This window comes from Bidens hawaiensis, unplaced genomic scaffold, assembly GCF_021521415.1.
Source record: "Bidens hawaiensis isolate Kalapana, Puna unplaced genomic scaffold, B.hawaiensis_p1.1 tig00027764_1, whole genome shotgun sequence".
Classification (NCBI taxonomy): domain Eukaryota; kingdom Viridiplantae; phylum Streptophyta; class Magnoliopsida; order Asterales; family Asteraceae; genus Bidens; species Bidens hawaiensis.
The window spans coordinates 48,481-73,285 of record NW_027494499.1 but is presented as its reverse complement, the minus strand read 5'-3'; the positions used below and the strand labels follow the sequence as shown (position 1 = coordinate 73,285).

Genomic DNA, 24,805 nt, shown 5'->3' with positions numbered 1-24,805 from the left:
ACCAAACTGCCAAGGACACCTGGGGGTTATGACACGATCTGGGTTATTGTGGATCGGCTAACTAAGTCAGCGCACTTCCTGCCGATCAAGGAAACCGATAAGATGGAAAAGTTAGCCCGATTGTATATTCGAGAAGTAGTTTCAAAACATGGAGTCCCGGTATCCATCATTTCTGATAGAGATAGTCGGTTCACCTCAAGATTTTGATATCGTTACAAGGGGCTTTAGGTACTCGTCTTGACATGAGTACGGCATATCATCCCCAAACAGATGGACAAAGCGAGCGAACAATCCAGACATTGGAAGATATGCTGCGCGCGTGCGCAATCGATTTCGGAGGAAGCTGGGATACTCATCTCCCATTGGTTGAATTTTCTTACAACAACAGTTATCACACAAGCCTCAAGGCTGCGCCGTTTGACGCTTTGTATGGGCGCAAGTGTAGATCCCCACTGTGCTGGGCTGAAGTGGGTGACAAGCAAATGACTGGTCCAGAATTGATCCAAGAAACAACAGACAAGATTTTTCAGATAAGGGATCGCCTTAAGACAGCGCGCGACAGACAGAAGAGCTACGCAGATGTGCGAAGGAAACCGTTGGAGTTTCAAGTAGGGGATAGAGTACTTTTGAAAGTCTCTCCATGGAAAGGAGTCCCCCGTTTCGGCAAGCGAGGAAAGTTGAATCCGCGCTACATTGGACCATTTGAGATCCTGGAAAGGATCGGTCCGGTTGCTTATAAACTCCGTTTACCCGCCGAACTCAGTAGAGTTCATGATACGTTTCATGTGTCCAACCTCAAAAAGTGCTTATCTGACGGAACGTTGATTTTGCCGTTGGAAGAGATTCACATCGACAAACAACTGCACTTCGTAGAAGAACCTATAGCAGTAACCGATTGGAAAGAACAAAAGTTACGCAGAAGCAGAATCAAATTAGTAAAGGTTCAATGGAACTCGAGGCGTGGGCCTGAATTCACTTGGGAAAGAGAAGACCAGATGCGCGTGAAATACCCACACCTCTTTCAGAGCATGGCTTCTGCCAGCAACGTCTCCTAAATTTCGGGACGAAATTCGCTTAACAGGGGGAGAATGTGACACCCGGTAAATTCCCAATCCCTTAAACCAAGTAAACAACCTAAATATTAGGTAATTATGTTATATGCGCCTTGCGCGAGCGCGCTATGTTAGAATCAGCGCGTGCATTTGTTATATGCGCCGTGCGCGAGCGCGCCATGTTAGCGCAGGCATATTATGTGCGCCCTGCGCGAGCGCACCGTGTTAAGAACCAGCGTGGGCATATGTTATATGCGCCATGCGCGAATGTTTTGGCTTTATGTTTTCATGTAACTTAACGTTACGTTGTCTAATGGGTTGACCATCCCGCATGATGCTAAGGCGGGTGCATCCTAAATCGTTTATGCGCGTGCGGAAGGGAACTAACCTCCCCGCATGGCGGGAACATTGAGAGCTAGTTTGTCTGAAGCTCCAAGATGGAATTGACTTCAACATGACTGATCACTATGTTGAAATACCAAGACCACCTGGAGAATCTACAAATGAAACTCAATATCCCTAACTGCGAGAAGGTTACGCACCTACCCGCAGCAAAGAAATGTCCTTCACGCAGAAAGCTATGCGCACAAAGTGATACGCACAGAACACAGTCTATTCTCCAGATGTAAGGAGATTACTCCCGCCCAAAAGGAAACAGTAGCGTGTTTCAGAGATTTTCCACTTTTTACTGTACACTGACAAAAGTACCTGAAAAAGCATACTGTAACATGAAAAGTCAACTGTCAGCCACCCTACTCCCACCAACCACAGACCTGCATGTCCTGACCAAACCAAATCAAATCAAATCTTTTATCCACTACTCCATTTTTAAATAAATAATAATAATTTCCATACTTTATCATCATTACACCTAGATATGAAAAGATTACAATCCCCTAAAGCAAGGGATTGTGTTCCCTTGAGTTTGCCTATAAATATGTAACCTAAATTATCACCCAAACACACTTCAAACTTCTCTCTTAAGAACTGCAAACTTGCACTAATCATCTCCCAAGCATCCATTGTTTTCATTTCCGATCCTGTTACTAGGTAAGCCGAGATTATAACCTTGAGATCTACTTTCCAACCCTTATATTCTCCTATTTCTTGATCTTAATATATATACTTCTTGTTATTTAATCATATTCTAGACCTTCAATTCAAAGGCCAACACCAAGAAAACCCGAATCTCGATTAATCCCTTAACAAGAACCACAGGTGAGTCTCACAGCCCCTATTTTCACTGTTTTCACTATTTTTAAACTGTTTTCGGGGCGAGGGACACGTACTTAAATAATGTTTTATCATGGTATACTTACAAGCTATGCAAGCGATTATGTGTTTAAAATTATGTTTCATGATGAGCAATGCGAACGGTTATCTATGGTTTTTCGTTGTTAGTGCGCCAGATTCGAGTAAGTGATCGCTTTACCATTAGAACTCTAAGGGTAGGGACTGCTGGTTTGATCCACCCACTCGTAGGGGTCGCACCTCTTTGCATGGACGAGTGCCTAGTATGGTCATGGGGCAGTACTATGGGTTTGAGCCCGCTCGCAGAGGTCGCTCCTCTTACGCAGACGAGCGCCTTGTTTTCCGGCACAACGTCCGCGCGTAACCCGCGGGACGGTATACAGTATTATTCGCTCGTAGTGGCAGCGCCACTTTGCATGGACGAGCACGGCTTTTCAGAAATGTCCACGCGCAACCCGCGGGACGGTATTACACTATTTTAGCTCGTAGTGGCAGCGCCACTTTGCATAGACGAGTACGTTTTCCAGAAACGTTCGCGCATAACCCGCGGAACGGTCCTAACAGAAATATGCTGTCAGATCTATGTTTTCATACGGTGTATCAAGAATATGTTAGACATGAAACCAGAAATGTGTTTTAATATGATTTTCGCCAAGACTATGACGCGATACGATTTATCAAGTTACTAAAACTTGTGAACTCACTCAGTTTATACTGATTCAAATGTTTTACGTGTCTTTCAGGAGATAACTAGGTAGCGCATGGAGTCACACTTAGAGCACCTCACGCTGAACATCTAAAACTAGCTTTTTGGAAGATTTTAGTTCTATCCCTTCGATGCGCGTGATTGTTCTCGCCGCGCAAGGGGATATGGCGTGGAAATCTTCAACAGTTTTTATACTTGGATGTTTTTATGTAATTTTTAAACAATGTAATGTATTTGTGTTAAACATTTCACGCGCAATGAAAATCTTATCTTTGAATGTTTGCAATGGCCCGTGCTTAAGTATCAATCCCCACTCGCGCGCGCCCGGCTGTTTCCGCCGTTCAGGGCCGGGTGTGACATAATGACTTATAGCCCGAGTGTAAGGTATTTGTTATATGTTGCGTTAATAAATGCCAAAATGGTTTTATTGATTTATTATTATTATTATTATTATTATTATTATTATTATTTTGAGGATAAAGGTAGAATTGACTATTAAAATTTAAAGAAGTTAGAAAGATAGAATAAATTGGATAAAATATCCAATAATATAGTTAGTGTTAAAAGTACATAGTGTCAAACACGCGTATATTTGTTATAAATGTTCCTTTTATTTCATTGTTCTTGTATAATTCTTGATAAAACATTTGTGATTAAAACAGACAATTGTACATGGAAACGGAGAGTTGTAATTGATCAGACAGACAGACAGACAGACATGCATGCTTGCTTACTTTTTTCCTAAGTCCTGTATGGATAGTGTTATATAGGAACGGATAGTTGTACGTGGTAAGCTGTCAACAGAAATTGTTCATTAAAAAAAATGTTGTTTGCCTTTTTATGAGTTGAGTGAACAGCGACAACTGTTTCGATATAGAAGTTTTTGATAATAAATATCGAACTATAAATAATTTAAATAAACGTATCTAAAATCAGATCATATTTATCTCGAGTATTATGAACCAACTACAAAAATTACAACTTGCAAGCAAGATGACTGAATGAGTATCACCAATTTCGAATCATTGCTATTTGACTCGTTGCTCTAAAAAGTCGAGGTATATGGAATTGCTTGTTGACACGGACAAAGTCAGGTCTGAATTTTTTTTTATCAATAATATCTAATATTATGGATTTATGGTGTCATCTAATTGCAAGTGCCCTGCTTAAATTTTTAATTTCATTGAAGAATCCTAAACCCTGATTCCATAATAAAGAATATAATCTATGTAATAAAGAAATCATAAGACTTTCTGCAGACCTCTATCCTACGCTACCATAAAATCATCAACACCCTTAGTGAAGCTTGGACAAAAATCCGGGTCGGGAGGACTCAATACGTATAAAAAATCTCAAACGAAAACGTGTAAATATACACTATTGAGGGAAAAAAAGGTGGAGGGACCACCATTATCCTTCTCCCATAATCAACACCATCATGTCATAGATTTTTAATATGAAATTTATCACCGAGAAGAAACAAAAGAGAACGAAGTTTGATCACTGCCCGTATGACCCAGACTCCAAACAGAATGCACACATATCTACTATTAGAAGAAAATTTGAGTGTTTTGTATATAGAAAAATGAAAGATATTGCTTTCCAAAACTAACCCGTTTGTGTTCATATAAACCTAATTCTATTGCATGTCCTGAAACTATATGACAGCAAAAGTTTAGTAAACAATAAAAACATAAGCTTTTTACATCACAGACTAAAGCTATCATTGAAACTCAAGACTGTTGATGATGATTCACCGTAAGTTTGCATTGATAGTTCCTCCCCATACACCACGAAACCGGCATTTGTTTGGACCGTAGAGGGAATGAGCGACCTTCGTATGGTGTCTAACTCTGTAGCAACTTCCTTCATTGTTGGTCTGAACTTCCCATTCAGATTTAAGCATCGCATTGCTAAGTTAGCTGCACTTAGAAGCTCGTCCCTAGTGCCCTCTTTAAGCACTGTTGCATAAAAAATAGACATAACACGCCCTTCTTCCATAGCCAACATAAAGTATGTAGCCAAACTTCTATTTTCACCAAATCTAGTTAAGGAAATTGGTTTTTCTCCGGTTAATAGTTCAACTAAAACAACTCCAAAACTATAAACATCACTCTTTTCAGTGAATTGGCTAGACTGAAAATATTCAGGATCAAGGTACCCAAACGTGCCTTTGACTAAGGTCGTCAAATGAGTTTGATCTATTGTGACAAACCTTGAGGTTCCAAAGTCAGAAACTTTAGCCCTGTTTTTGTCATCCAAAAGTATATTGGTGGTTTTGATGTCTCTATGGTATATTGGAATGGAAGTTGCTGAATGCAAGTAAGCAACTGCTCCAGCGACCTCGGTAGCTATTTGTAATCTCATATCCAAAGAAATTGGGAATTCATGAGTTTCGTTATGAAGTCTATCATACAAGGTGCCATTTGGAATAAACTCAGAAACAAGGAGAGGGACATCTGTCTCGAGGCAACATCCTAATAATTTGACCACGTTCCTATGATTGATTTGGGAAAGAACGACCACCTCGTTGATGAACTGTTGTAATTGGCTTTCATCTACTATTTTTGATTTCTTGACTGCCACAATCCTTCCGTCCACCAGCATCCCTTTATAGACCGTACCTTGACCTCCTCGACCAACAATTCTGTTTTCATTGAAGTTGTCAGTGGCCTTTTGCAACTCACGTGAACTGAAATGTATGGTTTTATCAACTAGAGACGGGTCAGCCTCTTCTTGCTGTTTTAGAAGTAAACCACCGTTGCGTTTAAAAAATGTCTTTCTTCGCCTCCTTTCTTTTGTCTTTTTGATCACTTTGTACAACACATAGCTAATTCCGACAACAAAAAATACACCAATGCTAATGCTAACACCTGATTGAAGGCGAATACAAAATCAGTCATTAGTACGTAGTTATAAAGTAAATGTGTTTTGATATTTCTAAATAGCGAAGCTTTCTTGCAAGTAGCCATAGTGATTAATCGAGGGATTTTATATTTTTTTAAACTTTTATTGTAGTTAGGCCATATGTAGTGGGCGTGAGTTTGGGCGATTTTTGGTCGCGAAGGGACTAGAACACCGCCCCCGGGGCAATTTTGGGCGATAAGGGGCGCAAGCGAGGTCTTCTCGTCGCCTGGGAGAAGGGGGTGGTGGGGCCGGCATGTATGGGTGTGTGTGTGTGTTATATACATATATTTATGTATATATATATATATATTATAGAATATGGTTTTAAACTTATGGTCGTCGCCGGAAATTATGGCTGTCACCGAAAAAACTCGCTGGGGGAAGGGGACGGGGCTGGGTTGGGAGAGTATATTATTATTATTATTATTTACATTTTATACCCTAGACTTTTTAAATATTTATAAACTACTTTTAAATTTTATTTACTTTTAAACTTTGAACTTTGAAAGTGTACTAAACTTGATAAAACTTTAAATATTTTAAAATCTTTGATTTGTTTACGTTTATATCCGTACAGTTTTAAACTTTGATTATTTTTTTGTATTGTTTACTTTATTTGTATTTTTATATGTATTTTCTTGTGGTGTGCTTTTTTATTATAATTTATTTTTATTATTGGTGTATTTCTTTTTTAGTTTTATGTATTTTTTTGTATTTATTTTTTAATTTTAATACATTTTTATTTAATTATTTAAATAAATTGGTTTTTATTTGATTAGTTTAATTATAAAAAGAAAATAATAAAAAAAGATATTGTGGGCCCAACTTGTATTCCCTACACCATTACACCCTAAAAACAAATTCGCCCTCTTTGCTGACTGGGCGTCAAGTATCACAATTCGCCCCCATTTGTAGCCCCTCTACTACACATAGCCTTACAATGTAAGTAATTAATAAAATTTTAAAGTTTATGTTACCAAAAGATACAACCACGAAGATCTCAAATCAAATATAGACCTTTTTATTGTTTGGAGATCTAAGGGCTTAAATGTGATGTAGTTTTGGAAGCGATCAATGTTTCAAGAAACTCATGATTAACAAAGACGAATAAACGAACCAAAGGTTCAAAGAACAAAGTTCTTATATTTAATATTCAACCAAAAACTGAATAACAAAAAAACCCTAGCACCCTATTTATACTAAAAGAAAAGAAGATAAACATGGAAATGATATAAGCGTAAAATAATAAAAGATAAACTAATAATAAAAAAAGATTCTCCGATGCTCCTACATCAAAATGTTTAGTAGAAAATTTGAAGTTTGGCCTTCAGAATTTATGAACTTAAAAGTTTAAGTTGACAAAGGATGGAACTAAGAAATAAAGTTCGATACTAAGGCCATCCATTGTGATAGGGTAAATGTGAAAAAAGTGAAGCCACGTACGCGGTGGGGGTTTCACCTTTCACATGCTCAAGAACATATATATGTTGCAGTTATGTGAAATGTGGTGTTGGGTTTAATGAGAATATGGTTATGTGTAACGAAGTTAGTGGTTAAGTCATTGCATGCCAAATTAGTCATAACTTCTGATTTCATGTGTATGCGGACATGTGGTGCTATGTTGTAGTTTTTGAGTTATTTGATACATGGAAGATAAAATAGTTATGATTTCAAATGTATGCGTTTATGTGGTGCATGCAATGTATTTTTGTATGATTTTGTGCTACATGAGTTAAATCTTCAACTTTATACGTGTGAAAGTGCTATAGCCTATAAGTTATGTAAATGGGTATATAAAACTGGCGAAGTCATATGCTGAGTTATGGTATACAAGTTGATGAGTTTTTGTTTATGCTTCTAATTAAGATTATGTTTGCCACTTTTTGGGGAGGTAAATTGGTTAACGTATTTGGTTAATCAAGAAGCTTGTAAAATGGAGAATATTAACATGTTTTTATATTTATTAAAAGGAAATGATTTATAAAGTGTTTTTGTTTTTATTAAAAAGAATTATGAATTTATGATACTGGTCATAGTTTATGAGCTAAATTTTCGGTGGTGTTCGGAGTAATGTCTCATGTTGAAAAGCAAGTTGGACACAATGAAACCCGTGATTATTGGACACTCTCACACAAGTATGAAATTTACAGAACATTTTCAGAGATGGGGGATTTTTATTAACATTTTTAAATGAGATGCTAGAAAAAAAATATGAAACGTAAAGCATAAGTTTACTGGAAAATGTGATATGATTGTATGCCTGAGTTATATGATAGTGCTGAATGTTTCAGTTTCAGTTAGTTTATGAAAGTTGATAATATTTAGGTAATTAGTTTATGAAAGTTGATAATATTTAGGAAATAAGTTGTAATGAAATTAGTATGTAATGTTTTTAAAGTCTTACGTTGTGCGATTAAGCTATATGTTATGTTAGGGGCGTTAAAGGCTTGTGAAGAAACATGGATCTGATCCCCTTAACAGGTCCTGGATCAAATGAGTCCACATGGTATGATACAAACAACAACCAACTACGATATGAGCACAACATCCGGAAGTCAAGTGACAGAAACCTGCAAAACAAGCGCCGTGAGCTCGTCACGGGAAGGACATGAGGGGGAGGGGTCTTCCCGTAACCACCCTCCGGCATGAGAATAAGTACAGTTCTAATGTAGAGAAAGTACTTAAGTATTTTAAGTAGATAGTGGGGTGTGAATGAATACCTCATGCAGATTGAGAGAGTATTTATAGCCGAAGAGTGTGGGAATATTATTGGGCCAGCTATCGCATTCTAGAAGATATCTCGTAACCGTCTGGACACGTGCCCTCATGTGATAGGTTGAGTTATACGTCCCATGTGCATGAGTATAACAACCTGGACACGTGTCGCTCTATGATAGGACGAGTTAACCCTGGCCATGTGCACAGTTATAACAACCTGGCCAACTGTCATTTATTCATTGGTTGATGGGTCACGTACTCTTCAAGTGACGATCTTGGTAATTCTTCTAGAAGGTAGTTGGGTAATTACAGCTGTCCTGTGGCATTGCCTTCCGAACATCCCAGCGGGTGAATATGTTACCCTGCGGATGATTTTTGAGGATGCCTGGATGCTTCCGCGCATGGTCCCTAGGATGTATCATCTTTCTTCCTTTAGTGGGTTATGCGGGTGGTCCATATGTTCCGCGGGTGTCATATGAGAGTCCCCTTTTGACCCGCGGGTGATACTTAAGGGTATTTGGGTCATTTTGGTACCCTACCTCTATTAGTCCCCCAGTCCATTGTTTCTTCCGTGTAAATTTTTATGCGGGTGAAATTTTGAACTTAAGATATATTTGGGGGTTTTTTGAATTTTGGAGTTGCTGGTAGAAATATATTATGTTGTGGTGCGGATAACCATGAAAAGGACAATTTAACAACTTGCAGACGCTGTGAACAGGTGACGAGACGTTTATGCCGGCTGTCACTGTACCCGACTATACACCTTTTTCACGTTTTCATATTTCCCGCGTGACGTGGCGTTTGCTGAGTGGACGACGCCTTTCTCTCTCCACTGTTCGTATCCCATCGTATTAATTGCGATGGGTATAAATAGTGGGGGTTATCTTCCATTTGAAGGGTTATCGTCTTTGATTTCAATATTTCTTCTACCTTTTCTTCCAATTAATCTGCTGATTTTGTTCAAGATTGCTTTTTTTTTTCGTTCGACGAAGATACAAGATCTTTGGCACCGACCATTGATACTGTGGAGATTGGCTGGGATATCTCTGAGTGTGAAACACTAGTCCATACCTAAGGTATCTCACCGGAATGGGGACTGGAATTACCTAGTGCCGGGTCCGTTACAAGTATGCCCCCTGCCGGCAAGATGGCAGTTTATGCCAATTTTTTCTCCCATGGGAATCTTCGGTTTCCGATAACCAAGTTCCTCATGAGGGTGCTCAGCGCCTATGGGATTCAACTTTCTCAGTTACATCCTCTTCCACTTACACGAATTCGAAACTTCGAATTTGTGTGTAGGGCGAAGGGGATGTTGGCTCGAATTGATCGGTTTCCTGTGTTCTACCGGGTGACCAACAGTGGTGGGTGGTTTAAATGCAATCCGATATCCGAAAAGGTTATTGGAACTGGGCCCGTCGGTGGTGCTGTAGACTGGCGGAACAAGTTTTTTTTGGATTTTGGAAGATGTCGTTCCAGATACTATGGTTCGTCGTCCAGCTGTGACAACTCGGATTTTCGAACTTATACTTTTACCCGACTCGGTTCAAGGTTCGGGTTATTTTTATTAAAATATATAGCGTTCATCAAACTAAATTGATTATTTTATTAGTATTTAATTATTTATAAATATATCTTTTGAGTTTTTAGACATTTAACTCTAAATGCAAGTTTTAACTTCGTTTGTGTCCATCTTTAAACATCAGGGATTAAAGTGTAACTTCATTATAACTCAGTGTATCCGTATTTCTTTTCCTTATTAGGCTTAATGTCAACGCGTGATCTCCGTGAATCATCATTCCTAATATTTCTCTTTCCACTTTTGTTCGTCTGTTAAGGTGAGTACCACATTCCCCTATTTTACCGCTTTCAATGTTTTGGGGACATATGCGTAAACTATATTTCTCATATATATACTTATACACAAAACTGCAACTTTGTCTTATGTGTTAACAACTTATACCTTACTTGTTTATGTGCTTATTTGCTTTGTATGCTTCCGCATTCGGAGAGGTCCAACATAATCTCAGTCTAGTATGATCATACGCTAGTCGTTAGCCTTGTGCTTCTCGACATCTCAGTTATACTTGCTCATTGGTTAATTTGTTATTCTCATATGACTTGTTGCAGCTACATATTTTATATATACTACATGTACAACTAAACTGGTGTGTTGCTCACTCAACATGTGTTGTTGACAAAACTTTATTTTATACGCATATGCAGGTTGGTGAATATTTAGTGAAGAATTTAGCTAGAAGAATATTTTAATCAAGAAATATAAAATTTGTATTGTTGTGTGAATTATGTACTTGTTTGTATTTGATTTATTTGATAATTGAATTCCATTAATAGATATTGTCCTTTAAATATTGTGCATGATAGTAACCTTGAGAGCAGTGACAATCAGTTCGCGCCCCGGCATTTCCGCCGTAGGTTGGGGTGTGACAGATTGATATCAGAGCCGAATGTTTAAGATAGGTCATTAGAAATTGCCTTAGACACATGTTTAGGAGCCCTATACGTGCCTATCTGTTTACCTCTATGTGTTTAAATTAAATTGTTTACAGCTTTCTTAGATAATTACATATTATTTATTGTTATGCACACACACACAAACTCCGAGGCTATGCCTCAACATTCGAAGAAAACTTTTTAAAATTAGATTGCTTTTATTTACGGGAATTCCTTAAGAATTCCCACCTGTTGTTTTCACTCGTAAACCTTAAGGCTAGGTTGTGTGGCATGTCCCTATGATAAATGAAAGGGGAAGAGAAACTGTGAGTTGGGCACTGGGAAAACGGTTCCAAGAACCAAAGGTAAGACGCTATTCCTTATCTGGGTGATAACCTGACCACAGTACTCAACCCCATGGACCCGAGCGAGACCCATAAATGCCATGTGACCGACACCTTAGGTTAATTTTAACCGAATTCATGGTGATTCGTGGCTAAACTCGGTTTTCCCGACTATTGTGTTCCGTTATTTAAATGGTTAGTTGGGTGAAAAATCCATGGAACCCATGGGCACTCCTACTATTCATTTCTTAACTTGATTTCGTATTTTTGTTGGAGTAATCAACGTGGTGATTCGCAAGATTCTCCGACTACCCATATTTATTTCGATAGTTCGTTATTTAGTTTGGTCGGTTAAAACGCCGTGTAACGCTCATTGGGTCGACAAACTTCATTGCATTGTTAATTCGTTAATTAGTTGAGACGCTCACGGGCTGTCCAACTCAGTTGTTTTTCGTTAGTTCGTTGGGCCATTCAAATTTCCATGGAAAGCTCATGGGAGGCCAACATCCACAATTTATATTTCGTTAGTTTATTGTAAACTTAATAATCAAAATTTTTAAAATGACTTAACTTCTCATGTAGTCACCACACAATAAACTTATTGACTACATCATTTAATAACTATTTACGCTATGTACCCCACTCATCTTATAAACTTTCACTTTTGATCCTCATGGCGCAATACCCTTTACTTCTCAAGACAATTGTATTATAAGTTACCTGCGTACTTAGACATTTTATTATCCTAATGTTTTCCCCAACTCATCCTTCATCTTATAAATCCTCACTTTTGGTCCTTATAGAATATCTCATTCAAGAAACCAACGTCATCCTCAACATCAGTCGTCAGATTCTCACGACCACCACATAGCTGCTTGTATAGCCAAATAGTTAATTGTTGTGATCTCTAGGATAGTATCCCAAATTCGGAAACTAAATGCAACCGATTCAACTTTTCCCACTAACTCCCCTGCTGGTGACTACAAACCATCTACCTCCACTCATCCTCACAACAAGAAACGTATGAACCTTACTGCAACAAATCCTACACATCCGCAAGTCTCCTCAAACAAGAAACCTTACCTCGGTCCTTTTCCTTCATGCTCCATTTGTAACCGTCATCACACGGTTAAATCCCTATGCCGTCGCTGCACCCAATGTAATCGTTATGGCCATCTTGCTAACACATGGCGTGTCCCGCCTACTGCACAAGTTGTCCCGCAACAACCTACCCCTCATGCTCAACCTGATGTTACTAATACCCGTGCTTGCTACCATTGTAAGGACCCAAATCATCTCCGTAATGCGTGCGCTCAAATTACCCAAGCCCATCAAGCTCAATCTACGACTACACCATACTACTTGACCATGCTCAATAGGCTCAAACCCATCAACCTCATGTCTCTCAAGCTCCTCCCATCAATCAATGTCAACCTTACATAACCCATTTTATAGACCTCAACTATTAATAAGAAGCATTTTTTCAACTTTAAATACTTATATCTTTACGTTTAAAAGTTGTCTTAAAATTTCTTTGCTTTATTTAAATCCACTATAACTTTTGAAATTATTTTATACATTGGTGAATTTCTAATGTTCTAAATTAAAACTCGTTAAAACTTTGGATTTCTCAAAGTCAATTTTTTTTAATCAAACGTTTTGTAAATCCACATGATGGGACGAATCATGTGGACCATCCGACGATAACAATAATTATGGTCCGGAACATAATTATCGAAGTCCTCGCATGGAAATCATGAGGCATAAATTTGTGTGTCATAATATAGAATTGAAAGTAGTTGGGATAACGGTACAAATGTAGAAATGATAAGGATATGGTGGATACGCCGCTGGTATATCCTATATATAAGTACCCTTATCGGATTTTCATTTGGAGCGTTGTTTTAACTATTCAAAGTTCTGTGGCATGATAAAATTTTAAGTTTTATTTATTATTATTATTATTATTTTACTTATTTATTTTTACCCTTAAACTTTAATGATTTTGTTATAATATTCTTTAATTTCGGGACGAAATTCCTTAAAGTAGGGGAGATTGTAACAACTCGGATTTTCGAACTTATACTTTTACCCGACTCGGTTCAAGGTTCGGGTTATTTTTATTAAAATATATAGCTTTCATCAAACTAAGTTGATTATTTTATTAATATTTAATTATTTATAAATATATCTTTTGAGTTTTTATACATTTAACTCTAAATGCAAGTTTTAACTTCGTTTGTGTCCATCTTTAAACATCAGGGATTAAAGTGTAACTTCGTTATAACTCAGATTATCCGTATTTCTTTTCCTTATTAGGCTTAACGTCAACGCGTGATCTCCGTGAATCATCATTCCTAATATTTCTCTTTTCACTTTTCTTCGTCTGTTAAGGTGAGTACCACATTCCCCTATTTTACCGCTTTCAATGTTTTGGGGACATATGCGTAAACTATATTTCTCATATATATACTTATACACAAAACTGCAACTTTGTCTTATGTGTTAACAACTTATACCTTACTTATTTATGTGCTTATTTGCTTTGTATGCTTCCGCATTCGGAGAGGTCCAACATAATTTCAGTCTAGTATGATCATACGCCAGTCGTTAGCCTTGTGCTTCTCGACATCTCAGTTATACTTGCTCATTGGTTAATTTGTTATTCTCATATGACTTGTTGCAGCTACATATTTTATATATACTATATGTACAACTAAAGTGGTGTGTTGCTTACTCAACATGTGTTGTTGACAAAACTTTATTTTATACGCATATGCAGGTTGGTGAAGACTTAGTGAAGAATTTAGCTAGAAGAATATTTTAATCAAGAAATATAAAATTTGTATTGTTGTATGAATTATGTAAATATTGTGCATGATAGTAACTTTGAGAGCTGTGACAATCAGTTCGCGCCCCGGCATTTCCGCCGTAGATTGGGGTGTGACACCAGCCAATGAGGCGCTTCCAGAAGTTTTTACGTCTCCTCATGAGGGCCAGGAGTGGTTCCGCGTTTTGATGTCGGAACCGTCTCCAATGCGAGCCATGCCGGAGGAGGCTTAGTATGGGCGGGTATGAGCTGCTTGTGGCGGTATCCAGATTTGGAGCTCGTCTTCATGGGTTTGAATGAACGTAAGTTTTGTCCCTTTTTCCAACTTTTGTTTTATGTAAAACTTCTTATTGGCATTTTTGTTATGTGTTTTTCAGGTGAATGGACTATTTGGAATGCCCTTTTTGAAAATAGGGGTTATCCTGGAAAGCGCATCCGTGATGTGAAGGAAGTACTTGTCTTGGAAAGGACAAGAAGTCAGTTTCTTTTCCCTTCCAAGGTGCGCGCTGAACCGGTAACTTCGGAAGTTATCTTCCAAATAGGTGCGTACATCTTTAAACCTCATCCGCTCAACTCCGGACGCGTGAAAGGTTTTAATGAAGGGGTGGCGTATGCTTAAGCCGGTCGTTATTTTGAAGAACACCCGCTGCACGGGCTCGATGTCGCTCAAGAATATGATATGTGTATTAAAGAATATGACAATTTGACATTTCCTTTGCAAGACATGCTTCCTGAGTTCGCAGCGGTGAGTGACAATGTGGACCAATTGAAGGAATATTTAGAGGGAGAATCAGAGGATACTTCGGATACTCCTCCGGAAGATGTGTCCGCCCAAGACCCAAAGAATAAGTTTTGACTTGTAATTTCTTTCAATATTTTGTAATTATCTTCTAATATGAATGAAAGAAATTCTTTTTGTCATATTGTGAATTTCCTACTGTATTATTCTTAGGATATTTTCTTTGGAGATGTTTGAATTTGCAAGTGGAAAGGAAGCGATGACGTTGCGAAAAAGAGAACTGTCGCAAGACAATTGATAAGACGTGTATGACGTCTTTCTGTAGTCTATTTTGTCTTTTTCATCTTTCCCGCCTGATGTGTCACCCTCTAATTGGGCCCCGTTTTATGTCTCCACTGGCATATTATATGTCCATTTAATTGCAATGTGTATAAATAAGAGGTTCCTAACTTCTTTTCGTTCTTATCTCCTTCCAATTCTTTTTTTTTCTAATCTTTCCCTCTCAAACTCTAGATCTGAAATTCCTAATACTTTACTAGTGTAACTTGAAAATGGTTAAAGAGAAGAAGAACGACGCTTCCATAGATAACGTCGTGATCCATTGGAAGGAGAGGGATTACGAGGATATCGTCAACGTTTACGGCTTAGCGCCTGAATGGGAGCCCGATTATCCGGCGAAAGGCTCTATTGCCACTAATCCGCCGGCCAATAAAATGGTCGTGTATGCGGATCACTTTACTACAGGGAACTTCCGGTTGCGTGTAACAAAGTTTATTGAGGCTATATTGACGGCCTACAGGATCCACCTATCGCAGGTCCATCCCTTTGGGATGTTGAGAATTCATCACTTCGAATTCTACTGCCAACCCCACAACATAGAGCCCACCGTTAGCCGGTTCGCTGCCTTTTATAAGATTACTAACCACGGCGGGTGGTATAGTTGGGCTACAAATGGGAAGGGTGTTATCGGCACCAAGAGGTGCCGGAGCCTTCACGAGTGGAAGCTGAAGTTCTTCTGGATCCGGGAGGACGTGTCCCGTTTGCAATGACTTATCGCAAATCTGATGCTGAGATGCCCATGGTCCGTGCCACCACACAAGTGGATCTTCCATGGTTCAAAAACCTAACCATTATACCCACCCCCATGCGTGCGATACATGAAGGGGCGGGTGGGTGCGAAGATGAGCCGGTTATGGCCATTTCCTGACTTGGAACCATACTACTAGTAACCAGATAAGAGTAAGCTTTGTCTTTACTTTCTAGTGTTCCTCTCAGGTTCTAATTGTTCTGTGTGCAGGTGAAGGATCCATCTTCTGCTCTATTTTGGACCATGAGGAAGGTCTTATGGTGTGTCGTCTCATTGACCCGAAGGACGAACCTTTCCTCGAACGCACCCGCAACAATTTCTTATTCTCCACCACTCTCCGTCCGGAACCCGTGGTTTCCGAGACGATGTTTGCCAAAGGTGAGGATTTTGTTGCTAAAGGTGAGGGAGTTCTAAAACCTCGTCCTATTATTGTTGTCACTTCTAACGGGGTGATAGTACTTCTTTCCTCTAGTGAAGAGTCGTCACCCCGTGAAGGAGGATAAACTGTTGGTGCTACTGACTCTATAAATGTCGTGCTTACGACTATAGGTCTAACCCGCAAGCGTAAGAAGAATCCGTCCACCAACAAGGTGTCTGATGGAAATGAAGCCGATGTCACCATCGAAGATGAACATCGAGCTTATGATGTCACTTCTGAAGATGAACATCGAGCTACTGATGATGTCATTGCCGAAGATGAACATCGAGCTATCGATGATGCCATCTTCGAAGATGAACATCGAGCTGTCAAAGATGAACATCGAGGTGGGAAAGGTAAGACGCGATCGACCAAGCCCGCCGCTTCCAAGAAGCATAAAAGGACGAAGCTGGGAGATCATCTTCAACAGCTTGACCTACAGGAGTTCCTTCAGGTAACTTCAATTCTTTTGAGCTTCGTAAGAATTTTTATCACATTAGATATGCTCATGATGAGAAAGAACTGTCTTGCAGGATTTCCAAAAGATTCCTCGAAGGATTTTTTAGGTTTAAGGGGGTCAACTCCGCCTCCTTCTCCGCCATCGTCACCACCAAAGGGTATTTAGGACCCTATTGTCCTTGTTGAGACTCCTCCCGATGAGGGTGAGAAAGAGGTTAATCCCAAGAAAACCGCCATTTCTTCACCTCTCCGCGCGCCATTTTGGTTTAAAAACCAGGAGGGGCCTAGCATCTTTGCTGGCGGTCCGTGGGCTTCTTCATCCCAACATGAAGGGGATCCCCTGGTACATCATCCGTGTTGGTCTGTGTATCAGGATTCTGTTGGAGGCGGAGAAGGCTCGCCGTTCTGTTACTGAGGAAGCCATGACTGCCCTCCAGCAGCATTTGGATGAACGCGACGAGCTTATAAAGACTCTGAAGGCCGAGGCGTTAGCCAAGGATGAACGCCTTGCCAACCTTGCTACCAAGAGCAGGGGGCAAGCCTTGGAGTGTATTGGGCACAAGATGGACCTTGTCCAAGCTCAGGCGGATAAAAGATGGTTGTTGGCGAAAGGCGTTCCCCATGTCATTCTTGTTTCCTATCCAATTTTGTTATGAAAAATAATCATATCTGGGGCTCTTGTTCATACCTTCTATTTTAATAGGTTATTTCCCACATCCGGGAGGGAGATGAACTTGGGAATTTTCTTGCAACATTACTGGTCGCTTCTTCTCAAGCTGGTCGCTAGTCAGGATTCCAGGAAGGTCTTCAACTCGCTAAAGAGAAAAGGCCTCTTGAGGAATTTGCCTTGCACGGTCAAGATACTGCCAAAATTCTTTCTGAGAAGACGAAGACCTTCGATTACTTGAAGTTTGTTATCGAAGACCAGATAACCGCGCTTGCAGAGAAGGAGGATGGTGTTGACCATTTAAAGGCATTCCTTCTACTGATGATGAAAATCAAGAAGACGTGGAAGACGAAGATGCAGCACTGTAGTTATAAATTTTTTTTGTATCCTGTATATATTCGTCTTCCTTTTATTCCCTATTAGAATCTTGTAATCCCATTTGAACATAAATAAGAAGTTTGTTTCATTTGGTATACTTTGTCTTATTCTTCATAATATAAGTACTTGTAGGATCTTCTTATTTTCCAATAGAGGATTGCATAATGTCATGCGGACCAAAAGGTGTATGTTACATGAAACTAGAATGTAGGGTTAATAAAGCTTTCCACAAAAAAGGCTTAAGCCAACGTAAATTACAAGCAAATGACGTTAGATTTCTTTCTACTAGTCTATTAGGCACGCATGCCAAAATAAAAGTAAACAATAAGTCTTGCTATATGTAACACTTTTTCAGCTGTGTCACATTCCATGTTCTGGGGACCTCAGTCCCATCCAAATTCTCTAACTTGTAAGCACCCTTGGACAATACTTCTTTAATCTTGTAAGGGCCTTCCCAAGTTGGGGCCAATTTGCCCGGAAGCTCTTGACCAGAAGCTTCATTGTTGCGGCAGACAAAGTCTCCAGCATTGAATGTGCACTTTTGAACCCGCGAGTCATAGTACTTTTGCAACTGGCGTTTATAGTTATACTTGCGGATCAGCGCCAACTCCCTCCTTTCTTCAAGAAGGTTGATGTTCATCCTCTACTCTTTGTCATTATCATTGACCACCAAAGTTCGTGCGGAAGGAACCCCAATTTCAGCCGAGATCATGGCTTAAGTGCCATAGGTTAAACTGAACGGCGTTTTAGAATTACTTGAATTATTCTGGGTGCGAAAGGCCCGTAGTACGTGGGGCAATTCATCGACCCAGCCCGTCCGTTTAGTGCCCAATCTAGCTTTAATCCCTTCTTTGATTATTCGGTTGGTCCGTTCGACCTGACCGTTGGCTTGCGGATGAGCCACATATGTGAAAATATGGGTAACATGAAGTTCTTTCAACCACTCTTGCAACCCGCTATCCGCAAACTGAGTTCCATTGTCACTCACAAGTTCTCGCGGAAGAGCAAATCGACAAATTATGAACTCCCAAAGGAATTTCTTGACACTTGATGCCGTAATGGATGCGACTGGATTGGCTTTCACCCACTTGGTGAGTAATCAATGGCCACGATTAAAAACTTGACACGTCTAGGGTCATCTGGAAAAGTCCCATGATGTCAATAGCCCATTTTTGGAACGGCCCAGAAGAGGTTACTGGTACAAGTTCATTCTTTGGTCGCAACGTATTAGGAGCATGACATTGACAAGAGTCACATTTCCTGATCTCTTGTACGACGTCCATATGCATTCCTGGCCAGTAGTACCCGACGTTCATGAGTTTTGCTATGACCATTCTCGGGCCCGCGTGAAGACCACAAATGCCTTCATGAACTTCCCTAATTAAGTAATTCACATCCTCGGCATTCACACATCTTAGAAGTGGGCCAAGGAAAGATCATCTGTACAAGACGCCCTCTTGCATTTGGTAGTTCAAGGCCTTGTGTCTTATCTTTCGAGCCGCGGCCTTCTCTTCTGGTAGAATTCCTGATGACAAGTAGGCCATGATTGGCGTCATCCAGGATTCTACTCCTATCTGAATTACTAGGACTTGATTCTGCGGGACGGACAGACGATCTAAAACTTCAACACGAATGTCTTTAGCAAAGTGCTCAAAGTTTGTTGAAGCCAACTTGCTAAGGGCATCCGCCGACTTGCTCTCACTTCTCTTGATATGAATGACTTTGCAAGAAGAGAATTGAAGGATCAAGTCCTTTGCTTTTGATAAATATGAAGCCATTATATCGTTTTTTGCTTCATAAGTTCCATTAATTTATCCCGCGATCAACATAAAATCCACTCGCGCTTCCAGGTGTCTCACCCCAAGTTTCTTAGCTATTCATAGGCCTGCCAGAAAGGCTTCATACTCCACCTCATTGTTAGTACTTTCGAAGTCTATCTTGGTGGCATAAGTAAACTCATAACCTTCGGGATTGACTAACCTAAGGCCTGCACCAGATGCCTCGTTGCTGGAAGTTCCATCAGTAAACAATGACCAAACTTGCCCTTGTTTAGGAGGTACTTGGGGTTTCTGTTCAACTAAACATCCTTTTTCTTTATGCTGTGGAACCTCTGTGACGAAGTCCGCCAACACTTGCCCTTTGATTGCTGGTCTGGGTTTATATTCAATTGCATGGTCACCCAGTTCGATGGCCCATTTCGCCAATCTCCCAGACAATTCCGGCTTGCTCAATACGTTCTTGAGTTTGTTTCCCATCAATACATTAATGGGATGGCACTGGAAATACCTGCGGAGCCGCCTGGCAGCATAAACCAGCGTCAAGGCCATTTTCTCGAGCATCGAGTATCCGGTCTCTGGGTCTGTCAACGTCCTACTGACATAATAGATTGGTGTTTGAACATTCTTTCTGTCTGTCAATAGTACGGCTCTAATGGCGATATCAGATGCCAATAAGTATAATGTCAAAGGCTCTCCCGCATACGGTGCTGTTAGGGTTGGTAACTCCATTAAGCATTTTTTGACCTCCAGGAATGCTTGTTCATCTTCCGCGGTCCACTTGAAATGTGCTTTCATGAGGCAATTTCTCAGGGTTAAAACAAACGGATAAGACTTAGCCGCATAGTTAGCTAAAAACTGTTCAACGCTACCAGCCTTCCATTGAGTGTCTATACTTCCTTGAGAGAGGAAGGGGAAGGCATGCGTGCCATTGCCTGAACCTTGTCTGGATTGGCTTTGAAGTTCGCACCTGTTACGATGACGCCCAAAATTTTTCCCTCTTCCATCTCGAAGGAGTACATGGATGGATTCAATTTCATGTTAATATGTCTAAGGGCCTCAAACGTATCCTCTATATCTTGAAGCATCTGGTCTTCCTCAATGCTCTAGATCACCAGATCATCCATCTACACCTCCAAGTTTCGACTAATTTGTTTCTTAAACGCGTCATGCATCAATCATTGATACGTAGCCCTCGCGTTTTTTAAGCCAAAGAGCATTATCTTATATCATAATGTGCCTTGGTCTGTGCGAAACGCTGTTTTATCTTCATCGCCCGCCGCCATGCGGATCTGATGGTAGCCTTTGTAGACATCGAGAAAACATTTGAACTTGAATGGGGCTACAACATCAACATTGAGATCAATTTCCGGCAATGGATAACAGTCATTGGGACACGCCTTGTTCAAATATTTGAAGTCTATGCATATTCGCCATGTCGCATTGCTTTTTGGGAAAATGACTGGAATGGCGACCCAAGTCTTGTACTGGATTGGGCGGATGATTCCAGCATGCAATAGGTCCTGAACTTTTTTGTTCATTGCTTTGGTTTGTAATGGACCCATCTTACGCTTCTTCTGCACTATTGGAGTAAATGTTGGGTTTACCTGCAGCTTAGGCTCAGCAATCCTCCACGGGACCTAGTTATGTCCGCGGGCAGCCATGCGAAGATGTCAATGTTCCTTGTCAATAACAGTTACAAGAATGTCGGTACTATCTCAGAATTAGCAGGCCCGATTGTCACAGTTTGATCTAGGAATTTCTTGTTTAATACCCATTTCTCCGGCTCAATCCGTCGGACTTGCTTTGGAACTTTGCTTGGTTTAGAACTTTCTATCGTGAAGCAAAGACGATTAACGTGGATTATAGCCACACCAGTGCGAGTTGGAACTCCCACTGCACCGTGTGCTGTAGAAGGATGGGCATTAAGGTCGCCGATCGCTTCACGACGTAGGATGATGTCATGCTTTGATGTTACCGGTAAAACCAGAAATTCGACCTCCTCGGTTCTTGAATGGATCCCGTCACAGAGAGTGACCGAGAACAATATCACCCCCCCCCCCGCGGGTGCATCACTTCACCTCCGAATCCCGACACAGGTGCATGAATCGGTTTCAATCTCACCTTGTCGTCCTCATCCAATTGCGCAAAGCACTGTTCGTATATTATTTCGGATGTGCTGCCTGTATCAAAAAAATATGTAATACAAACGGTAGTGGCCCACGAGGGCAGTGATGATCAGAGGGTTCTTGTTGCAAGGTCCTCCTCTGACCTGCGAAAAGATTACCAGCTCATTTTGTCATTCCTCATCATCAGATTCCCTTCTCTTTCCTCCCACTTTGTATCCTCCTTAGATCATATGAACGTTCAGGTCTTTAACTTGTTTCTTGGGCGGGCCCTGGTTATCTCGCGCAGGAGCTTTACCAGTCCCTGATCTTGCACACAGCCACCTCAACTCATTTTTCAAAGCTATACACTCATTCGTATTATGACCTATGTCGTCATGAAACGAACAGTGTTTCTTAGCATCAAGGAACGATCTCCTTTGAGTGGCTGTGGCTTCCTGAAATTCATGTTTTCTGTGGTGAGAATTTCAGCAGGAATCTTTGACAGTGGGTCTAGTTATTATTGACCAGCACTGAAGAATTGGCCTTGTTTTTATTGCCAATCAAAGATCTAGCATCAAATTGTTTCGATGATTCTGCAGAGGGTTGGAGCCTTGAACAAATTGTCCCTTATGCTTGTTTGTTCGTCACCGGAGTCTGGAATTCAACCTTTAGGTTCTGCTTTTGATTATTGGTTGCCAAAGTCTTTTGAGTCCTTGCAAACAGCTTCGCTGCGAACATAATTTCATCCCAAGACGTGGGCACACCATCTCTTCCAGTTAAGGTCCAAATAAATTAATCAATCTTCACATTTTTGTGGAAGGCTCCCCGCAACATATCTTCACTCACCCCACCAATATTGAGACTCTCGTTGTTAAACCGAGTAATGAAGTCCTCAATAGACTCATTATTTCGCCTAACCACGTCTAATATTTCGGACGGATCATGAGTGTGTTTTTTCTGCTGACTAATGTGCTGGGAAAATTTGGCTACAAAGTCATCCCAACTCTTGATTTGCACGTCTGTAAGCTTCTCAAACCACTCTTGTGCTGCACCAGTGAATGTTAATGTGAACATATGACACCAGTAAGGAAGAGTCCAACCACTGACTCCCCCTACAGCCACAAAGTTCAGTAAGTGATCACTGGGATCAGTCATCCCATCGTATTTCCCTACGGATGTTGGGATTTTCGCATTGGCTGGGAATGGGGCAGTTGCAATACATTCAATAAACTTTGATTTTTCAGCGAAGGCTACAGGACGATACGGCTTGGTAAAGTCCTCCTCCGTGTCACTATGATAACCCGCCTGGCAAACGACCACCGGCGGACGACTAGTTCCCTCATGCAAATGAAGTCTACTATCACCACTATAGTAACTAATATCATCTGAATGATATGATGAATCATAACTGTCATATTCGTCTAAGTAAGATGGCACACGCATGACCATGCGAGGACCGTCATGCCTTCTCCAAACTTCCCTAGGGTCTCTCTCCGTCTGAACACTGTGACGGATCTGGCTCCTTCTCACCCTTACGGGAGGGGAAGGAGACTTCCTGGGAGATTCATCATAATTCAGAGTACGAGCATGTAGTTTCTCTTCACATACTCTACGCTGGTACTCAGCTACAACATTCTCTTGCTGAATACGGAACCACTCATTGGGAGGCAAGGTCCCTAGCTTTGGAGCTACGATGGTGAGTTCTCGCCGGTTCAGAATCATCAGAATCATATTCTAAACCTAATTTTGTATGCGTCCGGCGAGTTTCTTTTGTGATTCACCCCAGATTGCCACGATTGGAACCTTATGGCACCGTGACATGCCCTAGGTCCGTTGGAGTAGGACCTCCTGGTGCCGTGACATGTCCTAGATCACCTGGAGTAGAACTTCCAGGTGTCGTGATACGTGCGAAGAAACTTGAAGCAAAACCTCCAAGTGCTTCAGTCTCGGTAGTACGTGAAACAGGTGTAGGAGTTCCCATCGGCCCTTCAAGAAGCTTACTCATATCGTATGAACCAAAAAACTAACAGAAAACTCTTGCAGTTCTAACACCAAAACGGATGGCGCCAATGAAGAAACACGGATCCAATCCCCTTTACGGGTCCTAGATCTAATGAGTCCATATGGTAGCATACAAACAACAACCAACTACGATATGAGCACAACCTCAGGAAGTACAGTGACAGAAACCTGCAAAACAAGCACCGTGAGCTCGTCACGGGAAGGAAAAGATGGGGGTCTTCCCATAACCACCCTCCAGCGTGAGAATAAGTATAGTTCTAATGTAGAGAAGGTACTTAATTATTTTAAGTAGATAGTGGGGTGTGATGAATACCTCATGCAGATTAAGAGAGTATATATAGCCAAAGAGTGTGGGAATATGATTGGCCAGCTGTCCCATTCTAGAAGATCTCTCGTAATCGTCTAGACACGTGCCCTCATATGATAGGTTGAGCTATACGTCCCAAGTGCATGGGTATAACAACCTGGACACATGTATCTCTATGATAGGAGGAGTTAACCCTGGCCATGTGCACGGTTATAACAACCTAGCCAGCTGTCCTTTATTCATTGGTTGATGGCTCACGTACTCTTCAAGTAACAATCTTGGTAATTATTCTAGAAGGTAGTTGAATAATTACAGCTGTCCTGTGGCATTGCCTTCCGAACATCCCAGCAGGTGAATATATTACCATGCAGATGATTTTTTAGGGTGCTTGGATGCTTCCGCGCATGGTCCTAGGACGTATCATCTTTCTTCCTTTTGTGTGTTATGCGGGTGGTCCATATGTTCCGCGGGTGTCATATGAGGAGTCTCCATCTGACCCGCGGGTGATACTTAAGGGTATTTGGGTCTTTTTGGTACCCTACCTCTATAGCTTGGTAGGTAGGTTACATGGGCGTGGGACATTCCT

General features: G+C 40.7%; 1 protein-coding gene and 1 pseudogene across 1 annotated transcript; both read right to left on the bottom strand.

Annotated features, from left to right (window-relative positions):
- Window positions 1–4,687: 4,687 nt before the first annotated feature.
- LOC143575852 (wall-associated receptor kinase-like 9 pseudogene) lies at window positions 4,688–5,981 on the bottom strand (annotated as a pseudogene).
- A 13,138-nt stretch (window positions 5,982–19,119) lies between these two features.
- LOC143575851 (uncharacterized) lies at window positions 19,120–19,785 on the bottom strand. Its single transcript, XM_077060115.1, has 2 exons — window positions 19,454–19,785; window positions 19,120–19,384 (listed from the first exon to the last, which is right to left on the bottom strand). Exons 1-2 carry the CDS (start codon window positions 19,783–19,785, stop codon window positions 19,120–19,122), a joined length of 597 nt encoding a protein of 198 aa, XP_076916230.1.
- Window positions 19,786–24,805: the final 5,020 nt, after the last annotated feature.

What these genes read in the sequence shown, in the direction of transcription:
- LOC143575851 (XM_077060115.1), bottom strand. Translation starts at nt 19,785, where the DNA reads ATGGCTTCATATTTATCAAAAGCAAAGGACTTGATCCTTCAATTCTCT. An exon ending in CAAATGCAAGAGGGCGTCTT is followed by an intron (nt 19,385 to 19,453) that starts GTACAGATGATC and finishes TTACTTAATTAG; the next exon opens with GGAAGTTCATGAAGGCATTT.